Here is a 25,736-nt window from a genome sequence, read left to right on the forward strand (position 1 = left end):
CTAGCATCATTAGCGACTCAATTACTGGAGCCTCTTGAGGAAAGAACACTTTTTTTTGGTCGCTGGCTTCATGATACCAGCTGAGTGCAAAACTGTGAAGATAATATAGGATGCTTTTAGTTCTCAAGCATAACTTAAGGACAAAAAAATAACAACAGAACCAGATTTTATTATAACTAGTTATGCAAGATTCTTCTCTGTTTCTGGTAAAAGGCCATGGGAGATATGTGGTGCGATGCGTCTAGTATATTATAGTATGGTCGGAAGTGATTTTCCGTTTGTCTGTGCAGGAGTGAATGTGCATGATGTGAGGAGGTCAGCTTGAGATTGTATTACGATGTTCACATCTGAGCCCAAGGAAAACAGATGAGCATAAACTGTTCCTTTTGTCCTTTGACAGTGACCAAAACCATGACTGATATTACAGGAGACAACTTTTTTTTTTTTTTAAATTGATGTTTGGTCGTTCATATCCGAGAATGAAGTTATAATTTTTCTTTCAAGTGGCATGCAGTATTCTAATTTTGTTGCAGGGAGTGTCTTAGCACACTTGTTAGAAAACCAAAGTCGTTACTTGTCTAGAATTTTGAATGCAGTGGACACTTATGGCCTTCATTCCAGGTTGATCAGAGCAAGTATTTCGATCATCAGAGCAGTAGCAATGATATACAGCCATAGAAAAGAGAAACAGAAGTCGTCCCATATCGCATGGCATGAGTTTAATGAAAAAGACATGAGGTTCAGAGTGGCTGAGGGAACACATTCTGCAGGAGAGAAAAGTTGGCTTAAGATATTACCTAGAAGACATGTGAACTTCGGATTATATTTCTGAAAAGAGAACTGATGAAGCCAAGATCAATTGATTAAGAAAGCGGAGATAATTTTTTGCTATTCTGGTTGGAAGATGAACACTTCCCATTAGATTATTGTTTACAACAAATACCTCAGCATCTCTTCTAACATAACCAGCGCAATTCGATAAGGAAATCAGTTGAATATGCGACATTAAATCCACCCGGGAAGATGACTAGTAAACTGCAATTCAAAAAGCCACCAGACAATAAGAAGTCAGAGATGGTAGAATTGCTCTCAGAATTTGGGGACTGTAAAGACAGCAAGAGAATGCTCCGGAATGGGAGAAAGGCAACCTTAATCTGAAGAAGGTGTCACGTAATAAAATAATAATAATAATAATAATAATAATAGGTCAAGAGAAGATTTTAGATTTGACATACTCTGACGTGGCATATATGTTCGTATAAATACACAAGTGTCACGCTTGTGTGCCACCTTGACGGAAGGAATCGCACAGAAAAGAAAAGAATGACGGGTTATCTCTGCAAATTTAATAAGAATATATCCAAAAAGATCGCAAGAAATAGATTTTTCTTAAGCAATATGGGGCTTAGGAAATCGTGAGTTTGAATGACTGATTTAAAATAAATCAATTTTTCCTTCTGATAATAGCTCGACATTTTTCTATTCTCAAGCAGACTAAAGGTGGCAGAGCTGTGCATTATTATTTTTGAATCAGATGTGAAATAGTTTTCGCGCGGTAGTTTACGTTTTGTGAATTTCTAGTGTTGAGCAAAGAATGTGAATTCACAATGTCTAGTGAACCGTTAGAGAATCCAGTTAAAGCGGAAGATAGTGAAGATGCATTAAACGTTGTTTCTAATGATAATGCCAAAGACACAAATGAATCGGAGACTATCGCATCACCCGATAAAGCAGATATTTTGCCATCGTTGCCTTCTGCGAACCTCCTGAATGAAGATGAGGATTCTAATACAGAAGAACAAAAAGTATCTGAACATACGAAAAATTCAGAACATGTGGAAAATAGTGTAAGTATGGCAGAACAGAAATCGAAATCGCTCCCATCTCGTGAAGAAGTTGAAACTGATGATAGTTCTCACTTGCCTGAACCTTCCCAAAACCAAGGGAAAACAAAAGAACAGTTGGAAGAAGAAGAAAGAGAAAGAATGCAGTATGTACAACGATATATTCTAGTATACAGCACCACTGATTGTTTTCTTAACTGTTATAATATATTTAAAAAAAACCACCAGAATATTCAGTTCGAAGAATTTGTAGATTTCTCTCCCCCCCACAGCAACTCCAGTAATTCGTGTTTCGAATTAAATTATTATTTAGGAGATATATAATCATAGTACCCTTACCACCTCTGATATAGCTTGGTGTACCTATGCCAACCTTAACCTATGATCTGTGGAACATTGGGCAGCTTTTACTTTCAGATGGATTCCTTTCAGAAAGATCATTCCACTTTGATATGATGTTGAGAATTGTTGCAAGCATACTGAGTTATTCAAATTAAATCCATAACAATTTTTGTTAAACAGTACTAATGATTTGAGGTTAAAGAGATAGGAAAATAAATGTATTAAGTATACATATGTTTATGTGCAGTGAGTGTTATGACTCCATGGAGGTTAGGAAAATAATACAGTAAAAAAACAACAACTAGAAAATGATGAAAACGTTTGCAAAGATCAGAAAGATTTGGAAATGATTCTGAAACTCTGAATTTTGGAAGTTTCCAGAAAATGGAATAAATGGAAAGACAAAAACATTTCCGACTGCATCCAATGATGTAGTCTGAAATCTAGTCAGAAGCTGTGGTTTTTGCTTTTTTCAGAACTTCTCTCCACAACTTCTCAACTTTTTCACTTCTCATCATTAGACAAAAGAAAGCTGTGTTTATTTTGATTTTGACCACAAAATGAATTTAAGGCATATCTGATCAATATGTGCAGTTGTTATGGAAATAACATAATGTTAAATGATTTATGGAGTCAGGCATGAAAAATTAATAGGTGTGGATATTGCTTTACAGTATCCAACCAAAATGCACTTTTATAGCTTATTTGCTTGGGAATTTTATTGGTTAGGTCTTGAAACTTAGCAGTCACTCATTCGTACAACTTTACAATAAGTTTTAGAGAGATTATATAAATTGCTGGCTTGGTTGGCTCAATGAGTAAAATCATCTCTGTTCTTCAATAATGGACTGTGAGGTTTTTCATTAAATTCGGCTGTATGCATGAACGTTTGTGAATGTTGTTAGGAAGTACAGTTTTCATTGCTTAGTGTGAGATTATCACTTTGCTTATTGGAAGCCTAGATGGTTAGAAAAGTACATTGTTTGGTTCTTGGATGTTCTCCAGGAATGTGAAATGCATATGTTAAAACATTTTACATTCTGTCTTCATAATTACAAATAAATAGTTAAAACTTGACATCTTTCATGACCATTAAAGCTGTTAGGGTTTATTTTCTTTTGATACAGCTCTTATTACAGATCAGTAAAGGATTTTTGGTATGAAATTGTTACATGTCACTGTGTTAGTTGTGAGCACATGTGGAAATAATGTACAAAGTAAGTCTCCAGTTGTTAAACAATGGATGAATGTACCCACTGATCTTTAGTACTGCATGAGTTAGGGGGGAGGAGAAATATATATACACATACATTACTAAGAGAAAAACATACTTTGCACCTGTGATCCTCAGTCAACTAATCTAAGATCATTCTCTAAATATCAAAAACAATAATGTTCAGAGACACCTTACTATGCAGTAATAAAGAGATATAGACTGAAATCTATCACATCTGTTGGATGATATAAGTGCAACTTGGTTTTGTGTAATGTGGTTATTCTGTGAATATCATGGCCACACCTATAGGACTAAGGTACATGTAAACTTATATTTTGTTAATACAGTTTGAATCTGTAGTCCTCAGCAAAATAATGACCTCTTGCTAAAGTGCAGTGAGTCTGTTTTCTACATACCCGTGATCAGAGAAAAGAGACGACTACAAATTTCTTGTGTGAAGCAACAGAAAACACTTGCTTTCTATTAATTTTTATTAATCTCTATTTTGATTATGAAACTTTGAATTTTGGAAGTTTCTTGTTACTATACCATTGCATAAATTAAAGATGCCAAGAAATTATATTCTTGGTTTAATCCTTTATCCAAGTGTAAGCAAACAAAGTTTGCACGTGAAGTAATTTCAGGACTGGGCAACTCGTATATAGAAGCTAATGACTTCATCACTTGCCTTGGTAAGCATGTGCTTTGGTGAGATGTAGCTTCTGGTGCAAAAGAGAAACGTAGTTTTTTTAATATGCTGCAGTAGTTATAGTTTATGCCCAGATTATTGTTATTACAAGAAAGAAAATCTCTTATTGCTTCAGTTAACAGTGGATATCAAAAGTAATAATTTTTGACAAGAAATGAAGACTAAAGTTTGCTAAACTATTTTTCCCATTCAGATAAATAAAGAAATAAATTAAATTCTTTGCAGTAAACGTATCTTATTTCATTTGCAATAAAAAATTATGTTCATAGTAATTAAGCTGCTGGAATCCAAGTTGATGGGCTTTGTGTTTTTATACATTTTGCATACTTTCTATTGGTAATGCATAACTTAATTGCAAACAACTAATACATGGTTGATTTGCCTGAATTAATTTATATGGCTTATTGTAATGTCTATTAATATATAAGATTTATTAACTATTTATAATATAGAAATGACTTAGAGCTTTCTTCTTCAAATTATGAATTACTTTTCTAAAACTTTTGATATTATTATTATTTCATCATGTTATCTTTTTGTCTTTAGAGTTTTAGTGTCTAACTTTTCAGAGGAACAGCTGAACAGATATGAAATGTACAGACGTTCAGCATTTCCCAAAGCAGCCATAAAAAGGGTAAGGGTAAGATATATAGGTTTGGAATATTTGTAATATGAATATATCAAGCAGTTGCTTGATTTTTTATTTGGTATCCAAGTTTATAATTATTTTTCTAATGTTCATCTAGGTTTACTGTATATATATATATATATATATATATATATATATATATAATTTTATTTTTTTCTTATTCCTTCCGGTGTGTCCTATGTCTGTAGATGCGTGTATTCGCAGGCCGGTTTGCCTGTTCTAGGGGATGAAAAACCTGAGTTTCCGGGTGAAAATGCCCCCCCCCCCTTCCTCCATATGAGACTGGCTAACTCACCTTTAGTTGAAAGAGATCAGATAAAGGTTCCTCATGTCACTGACAGGAATTGAACCCAGGTCTTTCTGGCTAAAGGACTTCATCTATACTGAATAAGCTACGGAGAGGAGATGTGTGTGTGTGTGTATCATCAATTTCCTGTTAGGTACCCTCAAAGACTATACAATTAAGTTTACATTTTTAATAATATTCTGTCAATAATTTTCTTCCAAATTAATCTGTCACTTGTCATCACTCCAGTATTGCCAGATCTCATATTTCTGTGTATTAGGATACCTTTGACTGCATCACTCCACCAAAATCTTAGTCTTCCTCTGGGTCAAACACCTATCTAGCTGATATTGCCTCTCCCATTCTGTTTAAGTCACATACCACCTCAGATAAGCTTGGCTTGCACATTCCTCAATGTTAATACTATCATGTTCCTTTCTAATATCTTTATTTTTAACATAGTTCTGCCATTGATATCAACTGTTTTATTTCTAACTCATTTCTCAGATCTATAAGTTAAAATTGGTTTGACCACTGCCCTGTATATTGCTAGATTAGTGTTTTGGATAATTTTTCTTGTTCCATATAAATTTATTCAGCTGGCTTTCTACCACGTCTGTTTTGTTTATTTGTATATTTAATTTGCCGCCTTCACTAAAAATTGTGCCTAAATAGCAGAAATGTTTTACTACTTCTGTACGCTCTCCATTAAGAATGCAGCTCAAATATTTCATGTTCCTGCTTATTTTTGTAGTGGTCTTTTTATTGCTAATTTTCATGACTGATTTGGGACAGCAGTTATTCAGTTTAGCTGCAAAATACTAGAAACTTGCACTGAATTTTTTAGGAGTATAACATCATTTAATATGAAATCATCCAGAATTGGAGCTAAGTTTGATGCTTATATTCTCATGATTTCTCAACTATTTAACTATTTGTTTTAAAATGACAATCCTCTATTTGGTCTGAATCCAGCATGTTTTTCTCTAGGTTTCTCTTCCACACAATTTTTCTTAACCTTCTTAGCCAAATGCTTATGTGCGAAGTGTCATGAAGATACTTCATGCACAAACTTTGTTTTGCTTACAGTTGAGTAAAGTATTAAACAAGATTATAATTTCCTGGCAAGTATAATTTACTTCATGAATGAGGGAAAAACTTGCTACAACTATCTCTGATCCAGAGTACCATGATATGCCACTTGTATATGGTGGTGAGGGAGGGATTACTTCTGCGTATTTTTTTGCATACTTAAATCTAAAGAGAAAGTACCCAAAACCTTTACATGAAACATAAAAACATAACCATTACACAAAAATTCTTCCTATTTCTTATCTTCAGTTAGTTATTCACATATAATGTCATTTTGACACCATGTGGTCATTCTCATACCACATTAGATTGTGTGGAGTGAGGCCTTCTGCTTGAAGAAGTGGTAGAGTTGTTGATACCCTTTCCACAAAAAGTTAGTAGGACAATCACAAACATCCATGCCCCTGGGCAATATTTGAACCTGCAGCCTCTTGACTGGAGAGTGAATGCACTAACCACTCAGCCAACCAGGCTGTCTCTTTTCTTCAAGATCACAGGATTTGATGAGAACACACACTAACAAAACTGGTTAACTGCAAACTTAACAAGGACAATTTCTTCCTCTCTCAACAGCAATGGCTGAAATCTAATTAACTCATAGCTGTTTTTTTTTTCCCTTGAAAACTGAAAAATAATTGTGAACAGCATTTCTTAAGAACATGTTTCTTCTTTCATATCTCGCTTTAACATATATCAGTTCTTTTTCTGTTTTTTTTTTTTTTTTTTTTTTGGAAATATAACTCGAAGATAATTTTAAAGTTCCCGTTTCTCTTTTGGTAACTGTTTGGGTACAAAAAATGTTCATCTCAACAAAAGTTCAGGTCAGTTTTGGGACCATTGTTGTTCAATTTGTATGTTAATGATATTGGGATGGGTTTAACTAGTGATATGGAGCTGATGCAAAACTGGAGAGAGCAATGCAGAGTCAAGAGGATTTGAATAGATTGCATGAATGGGCAGGTAAGTGGAATTCAGTGTTGCAAAGTGTAAGGTTTTGATATTTGGTAAGCAACGATAGGATGTGAAGTATACACTTTGTGGGGAGACTTTAAAGGAAGTAGAGGAGGTGAGAGATCTAGGAGTGATGGTAGACAAGGACCTGAAATTCAGGTGACACATTGCACAAGTTGTGAAGATGTCACATCAAATAATGGCAATGATGCAGAGGACCTTGACAGGCATAAATAGAGAGGTTATGATGCCATTGTATAAGGCAAATTAAAGATACCAAGAAATATATTATGTACTTGGTTTAATCCTTTATCCAAGTGTAAGCAAACAAGTTTGCACCTGAACTATTTTCAGGACTGGGGTAACTTGTATAAAGAAGCTAAGAATTCACATCACTTCCCTTAGTATCCCATAATGCAAAACATATATCCTTACAGGTATGTATAATGTTATGCACTACCCAGACCGGTTTCAACCTTTATTGAGGTCTGTTCAGTGGGGGCCAGACCCAGATGTGATATAAAGAAACTAAGAATTCACATCACTTCCCTTAGTATCCCATAATGCAAAACATACATCCTTACAGGTATGTATAATGCTATGCATTATGGGAAGGGTCACTACCTAGACCGGTTTCAACCTTTATTGAGGTCTCTTTAGTGGGGGCCAGACCCAGATGTGATACCAAGGTTGAAGTAATGCAGAAATCATATTTTCATATATGAGTTGCCAAAAGGTGTCGCACCTTATTATTAAATTACTCTAGATTAGAGGAAGTTATTGGAGGTTTTCCCACTTAGTTATACTACAAATTAAAGATACCAAGAAATTATATACTTGGTTTAATCCTTTATCCAAGTGTAAGCAAAGAAGTTTGCACCTAAACTATTTTCAGGACTGGGGCAACTTGTATAAAGAAGCTAAGACTTTATTAAGGCAAGTGATGTGAAGTCTTAGCTTCTTTATATGAGTTGCCCCAGTCCTGAAAATAGTTCAGGTGCAAACTTGTTTGCTTACACTTGGATAAAGGATTAAACCAAGTATATAAATTCTTGGTATCTTTAATTTGTAGTATAACCAAGTGGAAAAACTTCCAACAGCCATTGTATAAGATCTTGATCAGGCCTCATATGGATTATTGTGCAAAGATTTGTTTGCCAGGTTTTCATGGTAACGAGGATATGTTGGAAAGGGTCCAGAGAAGATTCACAAAAGTGGTCTTTGGAATGTGGAATACAAGGACAGATTGAGAGAATGTAAGTTGCAGAGCCTCATGAATAGGAGAAAGTGGGGGATGTTGTGATTGAGACATATAAGCTAGTCAGGGGTTGTTATTAGGTTAACATGGAAGAGATTTTTCATAGAATGGGGAGGGAGGGAACAAGAGGCCACTGCTGGAAACTGTATAAGGAGGGTGTGAGCAGAGGACTGAAGAGCAGGTTCTTTGCATAGAGTGGTTGGTGAGTGGAATGCATTGCCTGAGTGTGTTGTGAATGCAAATACGTTGAATCAGTTTAAAGCACTGTTGTTTGAGCATTGTGTGTAATAGTGTGTACCTCCCATGATGAGTCTGATTCCATGGAGGTTAGATGTTAATAATAATAATCTCTTACATGTTTCATACATTTAACTAGAACAAGTTTAAAAGGAACTTTTAAACCCAAACTTTTAAACAACCCAGTTTTATTCACATTTCACCTTGGCTTCCCTTGAAATAAATTTCATATGTTAATTTGGGAAACTGCTTGTTTCCTTTACTATGTTCTTTTCCACCTTTTGCTACAGCTCTTTAAATGGTATGAAAACTCAGTCAAAAAGTTCAATATTTTGACTGAGTTTTCATGCTGTTAAAAAATTTTAGCTACATAAAAATTGTAGAGTGATCATCTGCGCTTTTATTTTTTCTTTTACAAAAAATTCAGTCATCACTAAAATTTAAGAAATGTAAGATATTGCTAAATAGCAGATATCCTAGACAAGCCCATTAATAATGTAGATGATGTTTTTGCTGTCTAGCTTTAACTCAGTATACTTTGTTACTTTAATTGTTCATATAATTATGAATTCTTCAAATTCACAACTGAAAGCGTAATAATTGTGTTATATTTCTTGGATATCTCAAGGAAGAAAGAATTCACACATTTGCTCTCATTCAGGATATAATGCAAACATGCTTGCCATTATGAAAATTCAAATTTCCACTATCCCAAAATATGTCAGTTGTGTCTTAACTATTAAGACAAACATTTGATTGCTTTTAAATCAAGAATTAAAATTTTGAAAGAGCATTTTGTCACTGATGCAATAGCATCAGTACAAAATTTTAAGAATTCACTAATATGTGAATTCTTAAAATCTTGAGCTATTGTTCCACAAAAGAGGAAAGCACTCCATAATGAATTGTTTATATTCATTACAGTAGATTAAATGAAAAATATTGAATGATTAAAGTTGAGATTATATAGATATAATCATTGCTTCAAAAATACAATTTAAATGTATTAACCACAAAAATCAGAAGAAAAAAAATTCACTTGGACAGGGTATCAGTCTATTCTATATAAATATTGTTATATAGGTGATGTTAAAAAAAACTAAATGTTATGATGACAAAAAGAAATCAGATTCTTTAATTTGCACTGTTCATTACATGTAATTATACAGATATATGCTTTACTTTAATGTAGATTTAAAATGTACAACACAACTCATCACAACTCAATTGATGTTTTCTTTCATTTATTGCTCATAATGAAAAGTGAATTTATATAATTAATAAATAACATAAAATGGATTTACCTTATATATATATATATATATTTTTTTTTTTTTAATTAGTATAAAGGGCATCTTTAGTATGACTTTCAAATTAAACAACAAAGACAGAAATCGGTATATTCAATAATGATATGCAGGAACTGCACGTACGTGATGAGAGCATCATATATATATATGTATAGTTAATTGTGGAATTTGTGAAGAAAACTGTTTTCCCTAAGAGGGATAATTTAAATCCATCATTTCTGTTTAGATTCAACCAGTGTAGTAAGATCTTACAACCCTCTTTGTATAAATGTTTCAAGAGATTATTACTTTTATGGAGAACCTTAATTTTCTTCCAAAGAACTCAGTGTGTGGTGGTGATAGCAGTTTGCTCTGCAAGTCCCAATTACTCTGGCTCACAGAACTTAGCATATCCTAAATGTTCATTATGATTCATGGCTGCAAATCTGCTTGTTTGGCAAGAATATGATAATCTATACTGCAAGGAATTTGATACATTCCAAGGTTGTCTAAAGACAGACATTTACCTTTAGCTGAGCCTGGAAAAGTAGATATCTTGTTCATAGAACAGAAGGACATTTGTTGGCCACCCAATCTAAGCAGTTTGGCTATACCTTCTGAGATGCCTTTGGTGACATGACGAACCGCCTCTGCATTACTATTTAAATGAGAGGCAGATCACAATGAAACTCTATTATCTTGTCAACATATGACTTAGCAAAACCATTAGTTAGGAAGGTAGACTTGATGTGATTTATTTCTTGGGAGAGCAGCAATTTGATGGAAGAAAGAGAATGTGCTCAATGTACTAATGTCTTAATGGTGCCATATTTTTTACAATTATGATGATGTAAAAGAGGATGAATGTAAAATCCAGTATGTGTTTTCTTTCTGAATACTGAATGCAAAAGGCAATCCAATTGTTCTCTTCTATACTCAAGAGTCAATTGGATACAATGGTGGAGGTTGTTAATCTTACTGACAAACTCTTATAGGTCTGTACAGAACCCATGCTAAATTGCAAAAACATCATCAACATATATGTACCATAGGGATGGCTTAGGGTAGTCCTCTTTCTCCCACACTAACTAATTACTTCATGGGAAGATTTGAACAACATATACTGAATAGCATCCTTCCTAAACTATCATTATGGTACAGATACATTGATGTTTTTGTGGTTTGGCATGGGCTCCATACAGACTAAAAATCTCAAATGTTTTGCTTGTTATGTTCATTTTTTACAGTTTTGTATATACTGAGTAAAAAAAAAATTCATTAATGAGAAATATATGTTTGTTATAGTAAATATATCTGAAAGTATATATGTAATATGTTTGCATTTATTAATGCAGTTGTATATGCTTAGTATTACCAGAGCTACCATGTAGTTAAGATCGGTAGCGATATAAACGAAACTTAAATGTAATTAAGTAGTAAACTTGCTTACTGTATGTTCTAACCATTAGGGAATAGCATAGAAATGATGTATGTATATTTTTTATAGTAGTTTTTGTTCATCCTCACCTATGGTCATGAGTGTTGGGTAATGACCGAAAGAATGCGGACACGAATCCAAGCAGCTGAAATGTGGGCTGACAAGACTCGACAGTCAGAAGCTCTGCAATTCGGGAAACCCTCAATACTCAACCGCTGCTTCTCCTTGTTGAGAGATCACGATTATGTTAGTACGGGCACCTGGTCAGAATGCCACAAGAGAGGCTCCCTCAGCAGGCCCTCTTTGCCAAGCCAGAGGGTGGGAGGCAACGTGGAAGGCCAAGGACTCGCTGGATAGATTATATCCAAAACCTTGGGTGGACATGTTTGGGAATCCCACCAGAACACCTGAGCTTGGTGGTATAGGATCATGACCATTGGAAGTTCCTCTTGCAGCTGTTGCCCCCACAACCCAATTAGGAAAGGTGGGCCTTGAAGATGTATGTGTATGTAGTTTTTGGATATCACACTTTTACTGTACAAAGTGTGAGCACTATAGTAATGGTAGCCATTTTGTCACTTGAGTTTCGCTTTGAATCTTGGTAACGGACATGCATATTAGTTGTTGTTTTTGGAAGAGCTTTTGCTAAGTAACAGGAAAGAATAGGCAAGCAAGGAAGGAGACCCAGAAAGGTCTGATAAATTACTGAGTTAAGTTCTCTATTCTCAGGAAAGTTTTTATATGCATCTTTAATTACTCTCCAAGGATACAGAACTCTGAAGTTACTAATTAAAGGCCAGTATAATGTATCAAACCTTTGTAGATTAGTGAGAATATTTTCTGCTTAATGAAAAGCAAGTGACATTCCAAGGAATGTCACTTGCTCTTCCTTTTATTGGAAGTGTATTTGGAACTAATTAACTGAATATATTCCTATTTTCTGAGGGATTATTTGTCTTTTCTGAAGGTGCTTTCATGGATGCTGCTATGTTGAACTGGCATCTGTAATTTCCCCATTTCTTCTAATCTTATATTAATAGCTGCTGTCCAACATTAATTTATGATTCAACACTAACCTTGCAAACTTAATTTTCACACTCCCATTTATCCATCTAATTCTCTCTGACTTCCTAAGGACTACCCCTTCCAGTTCAAAATAAGAACATTAACAGATTCATTATCTCGTAATTCCCTGTCCCATAAACAGCAGTATTTTTTGTGGGTTCTGGAACCTCTCGTTTATGTAGGATTGATATATGTATAAAGCACATGATGCAGAGTCAGAATTTTTAAAATGCCAGTTAATTGGCCTTGGAGCAGATCCCATTGAGTTGTTAATGTTAAATAATGATTAATTTTGCATGTTACATTATTTTAGCTTTAATGCAAAATATTATACACTGATATATTTATTTTTAATAGCTGATGCAGTCAATAACTGGATGCTCCATTTCTCAGAATGTAGTTATTGCTGTTTCTGGTATTGCTAAAGTTTTTGTGGGAGAGGTTGTGGAAGAAGGTAAGGTGCAAGAACAGAACATTTCTCATATTTATATAAAAATATGATTTAGCTGTAGCAAAATCCTTTGAATGTTTACATAAGTTAAAACCAAAAACCATCTGTATTTCTGGAAAACTAATGTTTTTTTTGTTGGCATTCATTCTGAGCTCAGTTGTTCACTGTCTGCCAGTTACCATTGCTCATGCTGCTGCTTGACCTTGGCATTGAGCAACTTCATTTGCGTCTGGGGGGGAAATCTTACCTCTGACAAGATGTAGTAACCATTGAAATGATTACATGTGTACTAAATTGATAGACTGCTTAGAAAGGAGGTAAAACAAATAAAAAGTACAGGTATGTATTGCAGTGGAATAATTGTGAGAGAACATTTGCTAATTGTAAATATTTGTGATACGTAATGAGGCTATTAAAGATTCATCATATTTTTTATAGTCAAATAAAATTGATGCCTCAGTCTGTCTAGGTCATACCTGTTCTACTTTTGTTTAGTATTATGTCCATATTTTGTCTAAAGTGATGTGTATTGTATATACATTATATATGAGATATCAGTGAAGTATTGACAGCATTATAGTTTGTTCATGATGTACTTGCTGTGATATCATGAAGATTTCCTCTCCCAGATCACTTATAATGTATGTATAAAAATCAAGTAATTATGATTCATGATTGCCTCCTATTAGTGAAGTATTGAGGAAACAGTCTATTTACTATGTACCTGTCATGAAGCTTTATCCTGTGAATATAATGATGATAACTGTTTAATTATTCAGCCCACGAGAAGGCAGATTAAGGAAATCATTAGGAATCCTATACATCAAGCTAGAAATAATTAAAATATATACTGCAAACTATTACTGTTTTCCAGCATCCATTGGGTAATCTATTCACTCTGCTTTGTTGTAATTAACAGTGTTGATTTCATTTCTATTATTTCATTATTTCTATGCACAAATCAAGAACTATGTGGGGCATAAAAATTTTGTGGAAATCCATAGCAGATAAAGTCAAAAAAAAAAAAAAACATCGCTTCATAAAATTAAATATACCATACCTTATTATTCAGTTACATGAATGGCTTCCAATGACAAATATTATTGGACTGCGGATTTCCTGTCAAATCTTCACTAGCATCATATTTGTTAATTTGTACAGCATTTGCATATTACATAGTAATGTTCAAACTGTACACTTTTCAAGTTCTATTCATGGGTAACAGCCTATCAAGAAGCATACCATGTAAGAAATTGACAGTCAGGTTCTCTCTCTGTTATTCTCAAAATGATCATGAAATGATTATTTTAATAGCCATACCATGCTGTTCATATAACTGTAATCCCATTAATGGAATATACTCGCTCAGCACCAAAAACCCAAGTGGGTAGCAGAGGAAGGGGCATATAAGAGTGACCCTGTGACATCATGTGAACTTGCCATAACTTAACCTTACTAAAATATCTACCAAATCCCATTTTTGTCTTTTCCACTAATTAACGATCACATTTCACAAATTGCTATTGATATCATGGCAAATACACCATGAATGGAGTATTGTAAATTTATTAAATTTAATAACTTTCTGCTTTACATAGAGTTGTAAAATGAATTACAGAAACTCTGAATAAAAAAATAAACGTGGATACCAATCTTTAATTTCTAGTGAAAAAAATTTTAATTAGGTTTAAAATAATGAAAATTTAACAAAGTGCAAACAGACAAGCCTAGAAAGCCATGGATCTTTGAAAAGAGAATACCATTAAAACAAGAAAGAGAATGGTAATGGCAAAAATACAGCTAATTCTCTTTTTACACAGCTTTTGTTTTTTGCACAATTTCGAAATAACACAGTTTAGAAAACAAAAGCAATTCTATTTTTGCATGTATGTTTTGATTTAACATGGTTCAAATGGTGCTTATTTTTAAAATTTCTGTTTGAATTCAGTTCTGTTTAAAAAAGGTATTTCCATTATAATTATCATTTCCTAGAAGGTACATATGTACTTAAACTTGAATTTTGGGAAACCTCCTCGATGTTTTAAATATCGGGGATTACTCTACGCTACAGAACATAAAAAATTGTGGTGACAACAAAAAAAATAAATTTTGTAATTACAATTCCCCGAAGTTAAGCTGACAGATGATCCATTATATTCACTTGCCGTTGGTTCCTGGAAGCATATGGGTGCTATGCTGATTCCGTAAAGTTAATTTTTTCTGTTATGGGAGACCCCACCTATAAAAAGCTGCTTGGAAGGAGTTAAGCTGTTTGCGAAACAATCATTTCTTGTTTACAATTTGAAATTTTTACATGCCTTGTGTTTTGTTCGTGCAATAGAGTTATACAGGTATGTATTAAATTTTGAAGTTTTGTACGTATAATATCAAATTATAAAATTAATTATTGATTATGTTCAGATATTTTCATAACATTACCCCATTAATCATGATGTCAGATAATTCAGTTAGACAGAAGAAGAAAAGAATAGCTATTTCCTTAGAAAGCAAGATTCAAATTTTAGATTGTTTAGCTGCTGGAGAAGGTTCAACATCCTTAGGGAAATATCTTGGATTGAACGAAACTACCATGAGAACGGTTAAGAAAAATGAAGAGGCTATTAGAAAATCTGTTCTTTATGGAACAAAATTAAGTGTCAAGTCGTCATCGTATACAAGAGACATTATAAAAGTGAAGAATGGAAAAGGCCCTAATGATGTGGATAGAAGATTACTCCAAAGAGGAATACCTTTAGACGGAAATATCATCAACAGAAAGCATTACGGTTGTACAAATGGATTCAGAAAAAGGAGCCAACAACATCAAACAACAATTGTGATTTTTCTGCAAGCACAAGTTGGTTTACAAAATTTATCAAAAGATACGCGCTTCATAATGTAGAAATAAAAGGAAAAGGTGCATCTATAAATGAGCCGGCAGCTAGGGAATTTCTTTCAAAACTGTCCAGAATTTGAAAACGGTGGCTATGTAGTGAAATCACAAAAAAGTATTGGTGGCTTTAAATTAGATCATATATTAAAACCATTACTCATTAATTGATCCCTGAGACTGTGGGCAATGAAAGATATGGATTTTAACAAGTTACCAGTGCACTGGAAGGCAAACAAAAAAAAGGTTGGGTTACAAATTTCAGAAGGGCTTCAAATGGCTAGTAAATTGCAAAGTCATTTTCTTACACATGATCCAAATACTGAATGAGCTGAACAGTTTAAATGTGAATGGAAGTAATGTATAGTGCGATATGAAGAATTATACAAAGATCTAGTCAAAACAGGATCTCAACAATTAATTACAGAGTTCGTGGTAAAAAAAATCAACCTTCAGAATTATTGGAAATTAGTGCTAATATAGTTCTTTTTACTGAAGAAAATGTGTTGGCATTACAGTATGAACAGGACAGTCAAAGTGTTTCAGTTGATGGAAGTGGTTTAATTCCAGTCATTTAATCTCTCACAAAAGAATGCGGCTACTGTCAGAAAGTGACGGCGAAGAAAATTTAACTAATAACCATATGCACGGATGTATTTTGGCCTTTTCGAATTTCCTGTCACTAAGAAAGAAATTCTTAGTTACACACTATTTTCTTTAAGAAAGATGCATATGTATATATTTTAAATAAGTATTTAAAATAAAAAATATTCCATTAAAATTAAATAGAGTTTTATTCAATGATTTTCATGTTTTGTTTGAAAATAACTTTGTATCGGGTTTTCACATCTGGAACCATTCTTCTATTTTTTCATAATGCACTGTATTATTTTTTATATGGTTTTCATTTACATGTTTTTTTTTTTTTTTTTTCTGGAACCGATCTACTGGTTTTCTATATTTTTCTATATTTTTTATATGGTTTTCATTTACACGTTTTTTTTTTTTTTTTTTTTCTGGAACTGATCTACTGGTTCCAGAAAAAAAAAAATGTGTAAATGGAAAATTGGGTATATATTGAGAAAGATTCATAAAAATGGGGAAAAAAAGTGATACAGATTCTTATCAAATAAGAATTAACTACAATAGAAATTATACTCAGAGAACAGTTTTATCATCACTAGTTCTAGGCATAGGATTGACATGATACGGTGATCCTCAAAGTGGAAAACAGAATACTATAACTTATAGTTACTGCAAGAAAGCAGAGAGAGAGAGAACAATTTATTTGAAAATGGGAAATTTTATATATCATACAAAACTAGTTTATCAAGAGAATGTTTTGGCTTATTATATGACCAGTTCAAACTGAGCTTTGTCTTGACATAAGCACTTATGTTGACCTCCTTAAGTATTCAAAGAAATGCATTACAGAAGTCCATGTCTTTTTATTGTTTTCATTAAGTTCTTACATTTGAATTTTGTAGAAAGGAAGGAATACATATGCATATTATATTTCACTGCGGTTCAAAGGGATGCCCTCATTATTCACAGCCTATAGCAGTTTATCTTATTAAAAAAGCATGGCGTATGCTGAAAGCGTTATATACAAATACAACAACATTGTCAGCCATAGAAACTCTTTTGAGTGGTCCGTGAGAAGACATGGCTTGTAAACTGGTGATTTAAAAGAAATAATGGCATATATGAGCATTGTGTTCCTGGAAGAATGTTAATATTGTACTTTTTGAAATCTAAATGCTTAACACATTCACTGCCAACTACGAGTATACTCGTAGTTCGTAGTTGGTATATGAGCCACACAAGCCAACTATGAATATACTCGTATGTCGATTACCGACCTCCTATGTCAAACACGAGTTAATCCATAGTATAAGCATGTTAATTTGGACCCTTGGCTTGTGAATAAAGTGGAGAGCACGTCGGGTGGCTTGGTAGAAGGAAAATAATTTCAGCAAAAGTATAGTATATTATAAGAGGTATTGTTGCATAAACTGTGTATTTATTTATTAATGCAAATAAAACAATTTTTTTGAAGTTTTTTCAACATATACATATATTTATATACGATATATTATCATCTGAGTCATCGCTAGTCATCTGTAGGATTATAATCATCTTTGAAATCGGAACCAAATAATTCATTCTATTCATTATCGCTCATATTAGCGTAAGCTTCTAATTCTTCATCAGTACGTTTTCTTTTACTGGCCATGGCATAATTGAAGGTTTTTATATAGATAATTTTAAGTAATTATAAGACTAGATGCAATAAACCTTACTGCACTGAATGCTGAACGTCACTGACTCTGAACTCAAGTTAGTCGTCAGTGCATGTAAGACATAGGTGGGGGGTGATATGAGATTACTCATAATTGGTGTATGAAACAAAATCCTGTCTGATAAGCCAGCTACGAGATAACTCGTACTGATCTTGTAGAAGTGAAAGTGCTTGGTGTGTGGTAACAAACTATGCCCGAGGAGCGTGGCAGCGAACGTGTTAAATGACTGTATTGGACATGAAGTTCTACTGTAGAATCTTTGTTCTTTAATATTTGTCCACTTCACTACACTAATTAATCACACAACAATCATATATCATCTGGAATAAAAAGAATATTAAAATTAGCATTTAGAATTTTAGGTGCATTTGAGTTATTTTGTGCTTATTTTTTATTAAATAGTGTATTTTGTACAATGAAAATTTTTAAGTTCAAATCCCACTGTTGACCTCATTCTGCATCATACATCTTCCAGATAAATGATAAGTTCCTCAGCGTAATATGGCTTTTTACAAGCAAGCAAGCTATGTTAAGCTACAGTGCTACAAAAAAAGTTCAACAGAACTTTTTTTTTTCTCATAGAATGTAAGAATGAACACATGAACATACCTTTTTGTATCATTTGATTCATTATCCCTGTCATATATACATTGTATAGTTATATTTTATTTCTATAGCTCTAGATGTAATGGAACAAAATGGGGAAACTGGTCCTTTACATCCAAGGCATTTAAGGGAAGCTGTGCGTAGGCTTAGACTTAGAGGAGCCATACCTAATAGCAGAGCAAAACCGTGTATGTTTTTTAGGTGACATCTTTTTTTTTTAGCTTCTTTTTTTATGCACAGTAACCTTATAAAATGTAGTTATTACAAATTGCTAATATTGTGATTGAAGCGCATGAATATGTAATGTTCTGCTGAAAGAAATGTTATCTTTATTGTTTAGTTTCTTACCAATGTAACCTTGATGTCTTTTTTTTTCATATTCAGTATCATATATGCTGATATTGTATACAGTTAATAGTTGTAAAAATTGTACACATCAAACTACTTTAAAAGATTTCTAAAAAATACATTTTCTTTATCTTAAATAGCAGTCTCATTACACAAAAGGTTAAGGCCTATATAGCACATGGTTTATCAGTTTTTGCTTTTGTAGCTCATATTACAAAAAAAAAAAAGTTGAATGTTATTGATGTACACGGTATATGAATATTATTATGTTAATAATCTGATATTAAGTCCCATAGCATAATGCTGTGCTAAAGGAGATTCAGAATAGCAGACTATCCACTATAACAATTATAGTGAATTGATAAGTATAATGCAATATTGTATATAGTCATTTATGACTACAACAGACACTGTTATAGAGAACTCACTCACCAAAACAGAAAGTGCCATCTAAAACACTAAAGTATCGGTTCCATTCTAAAGAAAATTCACTAAATCTTGAAATTGTAACAGACTAATTCCTTTAGTCCTGCAAGTTCACTGTTGAGGAGTTGATTATAATTTTGTTTAATATAATTAAGGAGAAAGATGGCATGTTATTTATATTGGTAATTTCTCTACAAAATCTGGAGCAAGATGTCTACTTGTTGATGAACAAGCAGAAATTAGATGTTAGTTATAATCAAAATTCATTAAAATGCAAATCTTAAAAATAATTATTTATGTACAGATTATTTAGTTCAAATCTGTGAAAGTTTTAAAAAATCCACTGTCATTTTGGAGATGCAGACCATTTGGGTCCCTTGCTGTAGTATATTATTGTTATTATAAGTGTTGGGAAAGAGAACTCTTATTGCAATCAGAAACTAATCATGAAAACATAAAATCATAGAAACTGTAACAGTAGCTGTAATTATCAAGGGATACTGTATAAAAAGCTACTAGATGCTCTTCGTGTTTATTTTATAGAATTATAAATGCTTATTCATTTGAAAAGTGCCAATGTATAATTATTTCCAGAAGAGCATCGAACACCAGCAGATCATCTTTATAAGAGTGAAGTGAGTCAGCAAAGGGTTCTTTAATTAGCCATATTGGTCTCTCTTGAAGAGAATCAGTGATATTTAAGGGATATTATACATCCTGCCCCAGGTGTGGAAGCAGTATATTTAAGTGTAGGATATTTCAGGTTAAAAAAAATATAAATAAATAAATCTTCTAGCCTTTTATTCCTCTATAGAGAATTGGTGAGTCCATTTTATCCCTATCTAACTGATTGGAGACTGATGGATGAGTTCAGTTTCCCCCAGTATCCAATCGGAGATAGCCAGCTCAAGACTATCACTAATTATGAACAGCATCTGGTGAAGAGCTGGAAGACAAGTGCTGCCATCTCATGGTTTCTAACCCTAATGCAATATATTTATTGTTTGAAATAGTGTAGATTCTATGGTCACTTTTCTTGAGTTTACCAGAAAAAAAACCATTTGCCCATGCCAGAGATCGACTAACTTGAGAACCAGATTTGAACTGGGAATGGCTTTTTTTGGGTAGCCTACTGCTGTGGGTGCAAATGCCACTTCTGCTGCCTGCCTTAGAAACAGATTGTGCTGCTCTTTAGGTAGTATCCTACCACTAACCTGAATTTTCCCCCTCCCCACACACACACACACACACACACACACACACACATACTTTAAATTCTGGCTGATCATTTCCATATCAGACTAAGATTTTCATTAAGTATTGGGATACCTCCTGTTTTAGAATGCAGCATACTGATATATCCCTGGAATACAGGCACCTTTCCAAGCATCCTATATTCCCTTTCTCAGGATATCTTGTCTATTTCATGGCAGACGTTGCACATCACATTTCCATCAGCTAGTAACATTACCTACAGTTAATTTGGGTAATGCAGTCTGTTACCAATGTTACAAATGGATAAGCCATTATTATAGCATCCTATGAGAAGTTATCTCTCAAAGTTCATAAGTTCTTGCTATTGATAGTACAGATGTGCACTATTCCAGGGATATATCAGTATGTTGCATTCTAAAATAGGTGGTGTCCCAACAGAGGATGATCGGTTAACGAGCATAATCCATTCAAAGACGTTGTTCGTTAACCGATCATCGATTTACCATAGATTTTTATGGGAATTTGATTAATGTGTTCTGGAGACCCAAAAAAATAAATAAAAAATTATATAATTTCTTACTACATTTATTTATAATAACAATAATACATACATACACAGTTTTTTTTTTTTTTCCTCCTCGTTTGTGGGGTGTTAAAGAATATGTCCAATGTCAATTGCTTTTCTCTCTTCGGGATTTTTCGGAAGTGATTAATAGCATTGTCGTTGTAGAGATCCCCAAGATGGACACAGCTTTCGCCAAGCAGAATTCAACTGTCATTGAGTGACTTCTAATCACGCCTTTTGAATGAGCCAGATAGCTTCAAGAATATCAAATTTTTCTTTCCAAAACATCTTTGATGTCATCATTGAGGAGAACTGGCATGCTTCAAAACACCGACGAAACAGAGCGCAAGTGTACAATTTCTTGAAACCCGCAATAACCTCATGATCGATTGGCTGAATCAAAGAAGTGGTATTTGGAGGTAGATTATCTTGGAGGTAAATTATCTTCAAGGTCTTTTGGGTGTCCTGGTGCATTGTCCAATAGCAACAGTGCTTTCAATGTCAATTCATTGATCTGAAGGTGATGCTTGGAACATAAACTTTAAACAGCCATTCTTTGAAAAGAACCTGCGTGACCCATGCCCTTTCATTTGATCTCCACATCACTGGCAGTCTTTCTTTAATTATGGAATTTTTGTTGAATGCTCTAAAGTTCTCAGAGTGATAGACAAGAAGCAGTTTAAGCTTCATATCACCACTAGCATTAGCTCCTAAAAGTAATGTCAATCGGTCTTTCATGGTTTATGCCCAGGAATATTTTTCTCATCTTTCATGATGTGGGTATGGTTTGGCATGCACTTCCAAAATAAACCAGTTTCATCACAATTGAAAATTTGTTATGGACAATATCTTTCTTTTTTAAAGAATTTTTGAAATTTGAGACAGAACTTCTCAGCTTCTTCTTTATCTGCACTAGCAGACTCGCCATGCATTACCACATGTTTAATGCCAGATCTCCTTCTAAACTTTGCAAACCATCCAGTGGTAGCCTTGAATTCTATCTCCTCGTGTGACAAATATGGAGTTTGTTTCTTTAGTTCTTCAAAAATTTCTCTAGCCTTCTCTTGAATGATAGTCATACTAGTTACATCTCTTTTCATTTCCTTTTCTTTTATTCAAACTAAAAGCAATCCCTCCATTTTTTCATGGATGGCACATCTTTGTTTCTCAGATGTGATTTTCATTACTCCTTTAGTTGCTTGAGTCTTCTTGATTATATCTTCAGATTAAAAAGTTCAGAAAAGCACTTACAAAAATTCAGAGAACAGAAATCAACTAGCGCACACAAAAGGTTATGTATACAACTGTCAAAGTCTCGTTCCAGAAACCGTTCATAGATGGCAGTAAAATACAGTTCTACAAATCTTACACACACCGTCGCTTCTTCTTGTGTTTGTTCTGCGAGGTGTTCGCTATCTGAACATAAAAATCTTTCGCAAAAGTGTTCGTTGTCCGATTTGTTCGCAGTCTGAACTGTTCATTAACTGATCACCCACTGTACTTAATTCGATATAGTGTATATTATAACATCCTTTTAAAGTTCACTACTTCCACATGAGACATAAAAATAATATTCAACAAAAGAAATTTAATTGAACTGTTATATATGGATAGACTGAGTGTGAAACTGATTCTGGTTTCTTCGTGGACTGCAAACCAGTTTTGGATGGATTGCCAATGCATAGGGAAAATAATTCATTCATTTAAAATTTTTGCTCAAACACGAGGTGACTGTGCATGCAGATATATTACTGATGCTGCCTTAAGCTGCTTAGTTAATGTGGTGGCAATAACACTGTGTTCTATCCAGGCAGTGTGATTGGCTTCACCATCATTTAATGTCTGTAATTTCAAGAACATATAACCAAAATGAAAAGTTAATCTAATTCATTAACACATTTAATTCTGTGTCTCACTAAACATCAGTGCTTACAACACTGATGATGAATTCAACATATTACAAAATATATCTTAGTTTGGATGAGCAGTAAAGATCAAAATGACGAGTGATGCACAGCTTAGGATGGGTCCCCTGGGTCCAGAACTGCGCAATTGGCTACCAGGGAGATCACTTGTTCCTGTAGGGATATGGACCAGATTGCATGTCAGTCATATGAATCTTCTTTACTAAAGCCTGTGGGAGGTGGAGAAGTGGAAGATGGAAAGTATTCATGTGGAAAAGGGGCTAAAAGTAATTTTCGCATTGGATCTTGGAATGTGAATGCCTTACATTAAACTGGAAGATTGGAGATTGTAAAGATGGAGGTGCTAAGATTGAAAATAGATGTTCTGTGAATGGCTGAGGTGAGATGGAAAGGAAAAGGAGATTTTAGAACAGAGGATGGAATAAGAATAATTTACTCAGGAGGGGAAGAGCAACATCAAGCAGGTGTTGGAATAATATTGAATAAATGAGTGGCAGGATGTGTGGAAGGCTACTGGCAAATCTCAGACAGAGTTTTATTGGTAAAGTTGAAAGCAAAACCAAGAAATATTCTACTTATCCAGATATATTTACCTACTTGTAATTTTGAGGATGAGAAGGTAAAGAGAGTTTATGGCGATATAGCACAGGGCTTGAAATGTAAAGAAACAAAAGATATAATTATAATACAAGGCGATATGAATGCAAAAATCGGAAGAGGAAGGGAGAAAGATATTGTTGGGATATTTGGATTGGGAGTGAGAAATGAAAGAGGAGATATGTTGTTGGATTTCTGTAGAAAGCATGATTTATCAATTATGAACACTTGGTTTAAGAAACATCCAAGAAGATTGTACACATGGAAAGCCCCAGAGGAGGATATAAATAGTAGAGGAAATCAGATAGATTATATTTTGATAAACAAAAGATATAGAAACATTATAAAAGATATGACAGTCAGTCTCAAGTAGAGTAATGTGGGCAAATATGAGAATGGGGAACTGGACAATGAAACTTATTTGTGCCTATGGCCCCACAGAAGGTTCTACTAAGGTAGAAGTGGAGGTATTTTTTGATGCTTTAGAAAAAGCAACTGACACATCCAGGAGCAGACTGTGATACAGATCACATATCGTTGTCAACTAAGATAAGGATTAATCTAAAAAAGGTAACTACAGGGAAATGGAACAAATCATGGAACATGGAGTGGCTGAAGATACCAAGTACGGTGAATGAATTCTCAAAGAAAGTAGAGGAAGAAATGAACGAGAGAAATATACAAGAAAATGATGATGCAAGTTAAAAATGGAAGATTCTGAAGGAAAGCATAATTACTGCTACAGAATTACATTTAGCTAAAAAAGAGGAGGAAAGAGAGAAAAGACAGAAACCATGGATGACGGAAAATATTTTGAGGAAAATAACACAAAGAAGAATGTTAGTTAATAGTAAAACAGAGGAGAAAAAAAGCAGTATAAAGACTTGATTAGGGAGATACAAAGAGAGAGAGATAAGAAGGAAAAAGGAAGAGTGGTTAGATGAAATAAGTAAAGATACAACAGCAAAGGCAGAAAGAAAGGACATAAAAGGTGTTTATAAAAACATTAATATGATGACAGGAAGGAGAAAGATGCTAAGGACTGGAGCAATCAAGAATGAAAGAGGTGAAATTCTGATAGAAAAAGAGAAGATATTACAGAGATGGGAAGAACATGTAAGTAAACTTTACGAAGACAGGGAAAGAGGAGAAAATCAAAGGAAAGAACATAGTGGGCAGAGACTGTGCATCATGAGGGAGGAATTGAATCTAGCAATTCAAAAGATGAAAGAAGGAAAATCCCCTGGAATAGATGGTATACAGATAGAACTTATAAGGAATATAGGTGAAAAAGATATGGAAGTGTTATGGCAAATTATTAACGGAATTTATGAAGGACAAGAATTACCAGAGGAGTTTAGAAGATCAATTTTTATCCCTATTCCAAAAAAAGATGGCAGTTTTAGACTGTAACAATTTTAGAACAATAAGTCTTATAACTCGCACAGAAAAAATTCTGGTGCAAATAATTTTAGAGAGAATTAGGAATAAAATAGAAAAAGAAATGAATGAGGAACAGTTTGGATTCAGAACCAACAGAGGAACTAGAGAAGCTATAACTTGTCTAAGAATTATTGGGGAGAAAACACTAAACCATGGTGGAAAGTTGTTTTTGGGATTTCTATATTTTGAAAAGGCATTTGATACAGTGAAACATGAAAGGCTTTTTGACATTCTAGAAAATACTGATATTGACTCTTATGACTTGGAAATTTTAAAGAGATTATATTGGTCACAAATAGCATCAGTATGTGTAAATGGAGAGGAAACAGGAGAATTCCCGGTGGAGAGAGGAGTCAGGCAAGGATGCAAGTTATCACCATTATTGTTTAACTTTTATAGTGAACAAATGTTTAGAGAGGCACTTGAGGATGTAGAAGAAGGAATAAAAATAAACGGAAGAATCATTAATAACTTAAGATATACGGATGATGTAGTAGTGATGGCAGAAAGTGAAAATGGGTTACAACAAATTATTCAAAGAATTGAAAACTTGTAAAGAGCATGGACTAAGAATTAACACAAAACAAGATA

The 25,736-nt window shown here is 33.7% G+C and overlaps 1 protein-coding gene across 1 annotated transcript; it reads left to right on the forward strand.

The window, feature by feature from the left end:
- Positions 1-1,558: 1,558 nt before the first annotated feature.
- Taf11 (TATA-box binding protein associated factor 11) lies at positions 1,559-19,093 on the forward strand. The gene is made up of 4 exons (XM_090414659.1): positions 1,559-1,990; positions 4,658-4,745; positions 12,734-12,830; positions 18,698-19,093. Exons 1-4 carry the CDS (start codon positions 1,608-1,610, stop codon positions 18,829-18,831), a joined length of 702 nt encoding a protein of 233 aa, XP_090270785.1. The 5' UTR covers positions 1,559-1,607; the 3' UTR covers positions 18,832-19,093.
- The last annotated feature ends 6,643 nt before the right edge of the window (positions 19,094-25,736 follow it).

This window comes from Typopeltis vanoorti, chromosome 25 (genome assembly GCF_054136105.1).
Source record: "Typopeltis vanoorti isolate ZY-2024b chromosome 25, IOZ_Tvanoo_1.0, whole genome shotgun sequence".
In the NCBI taxonomy this organism is placed as follows: domain Eukaryota; kingdom Metazoa; phylum Arthropoda; class Arachnida; order Uropygi; family Thelyphonidae; genus Typopeltis; species Typopeltis vanoorti.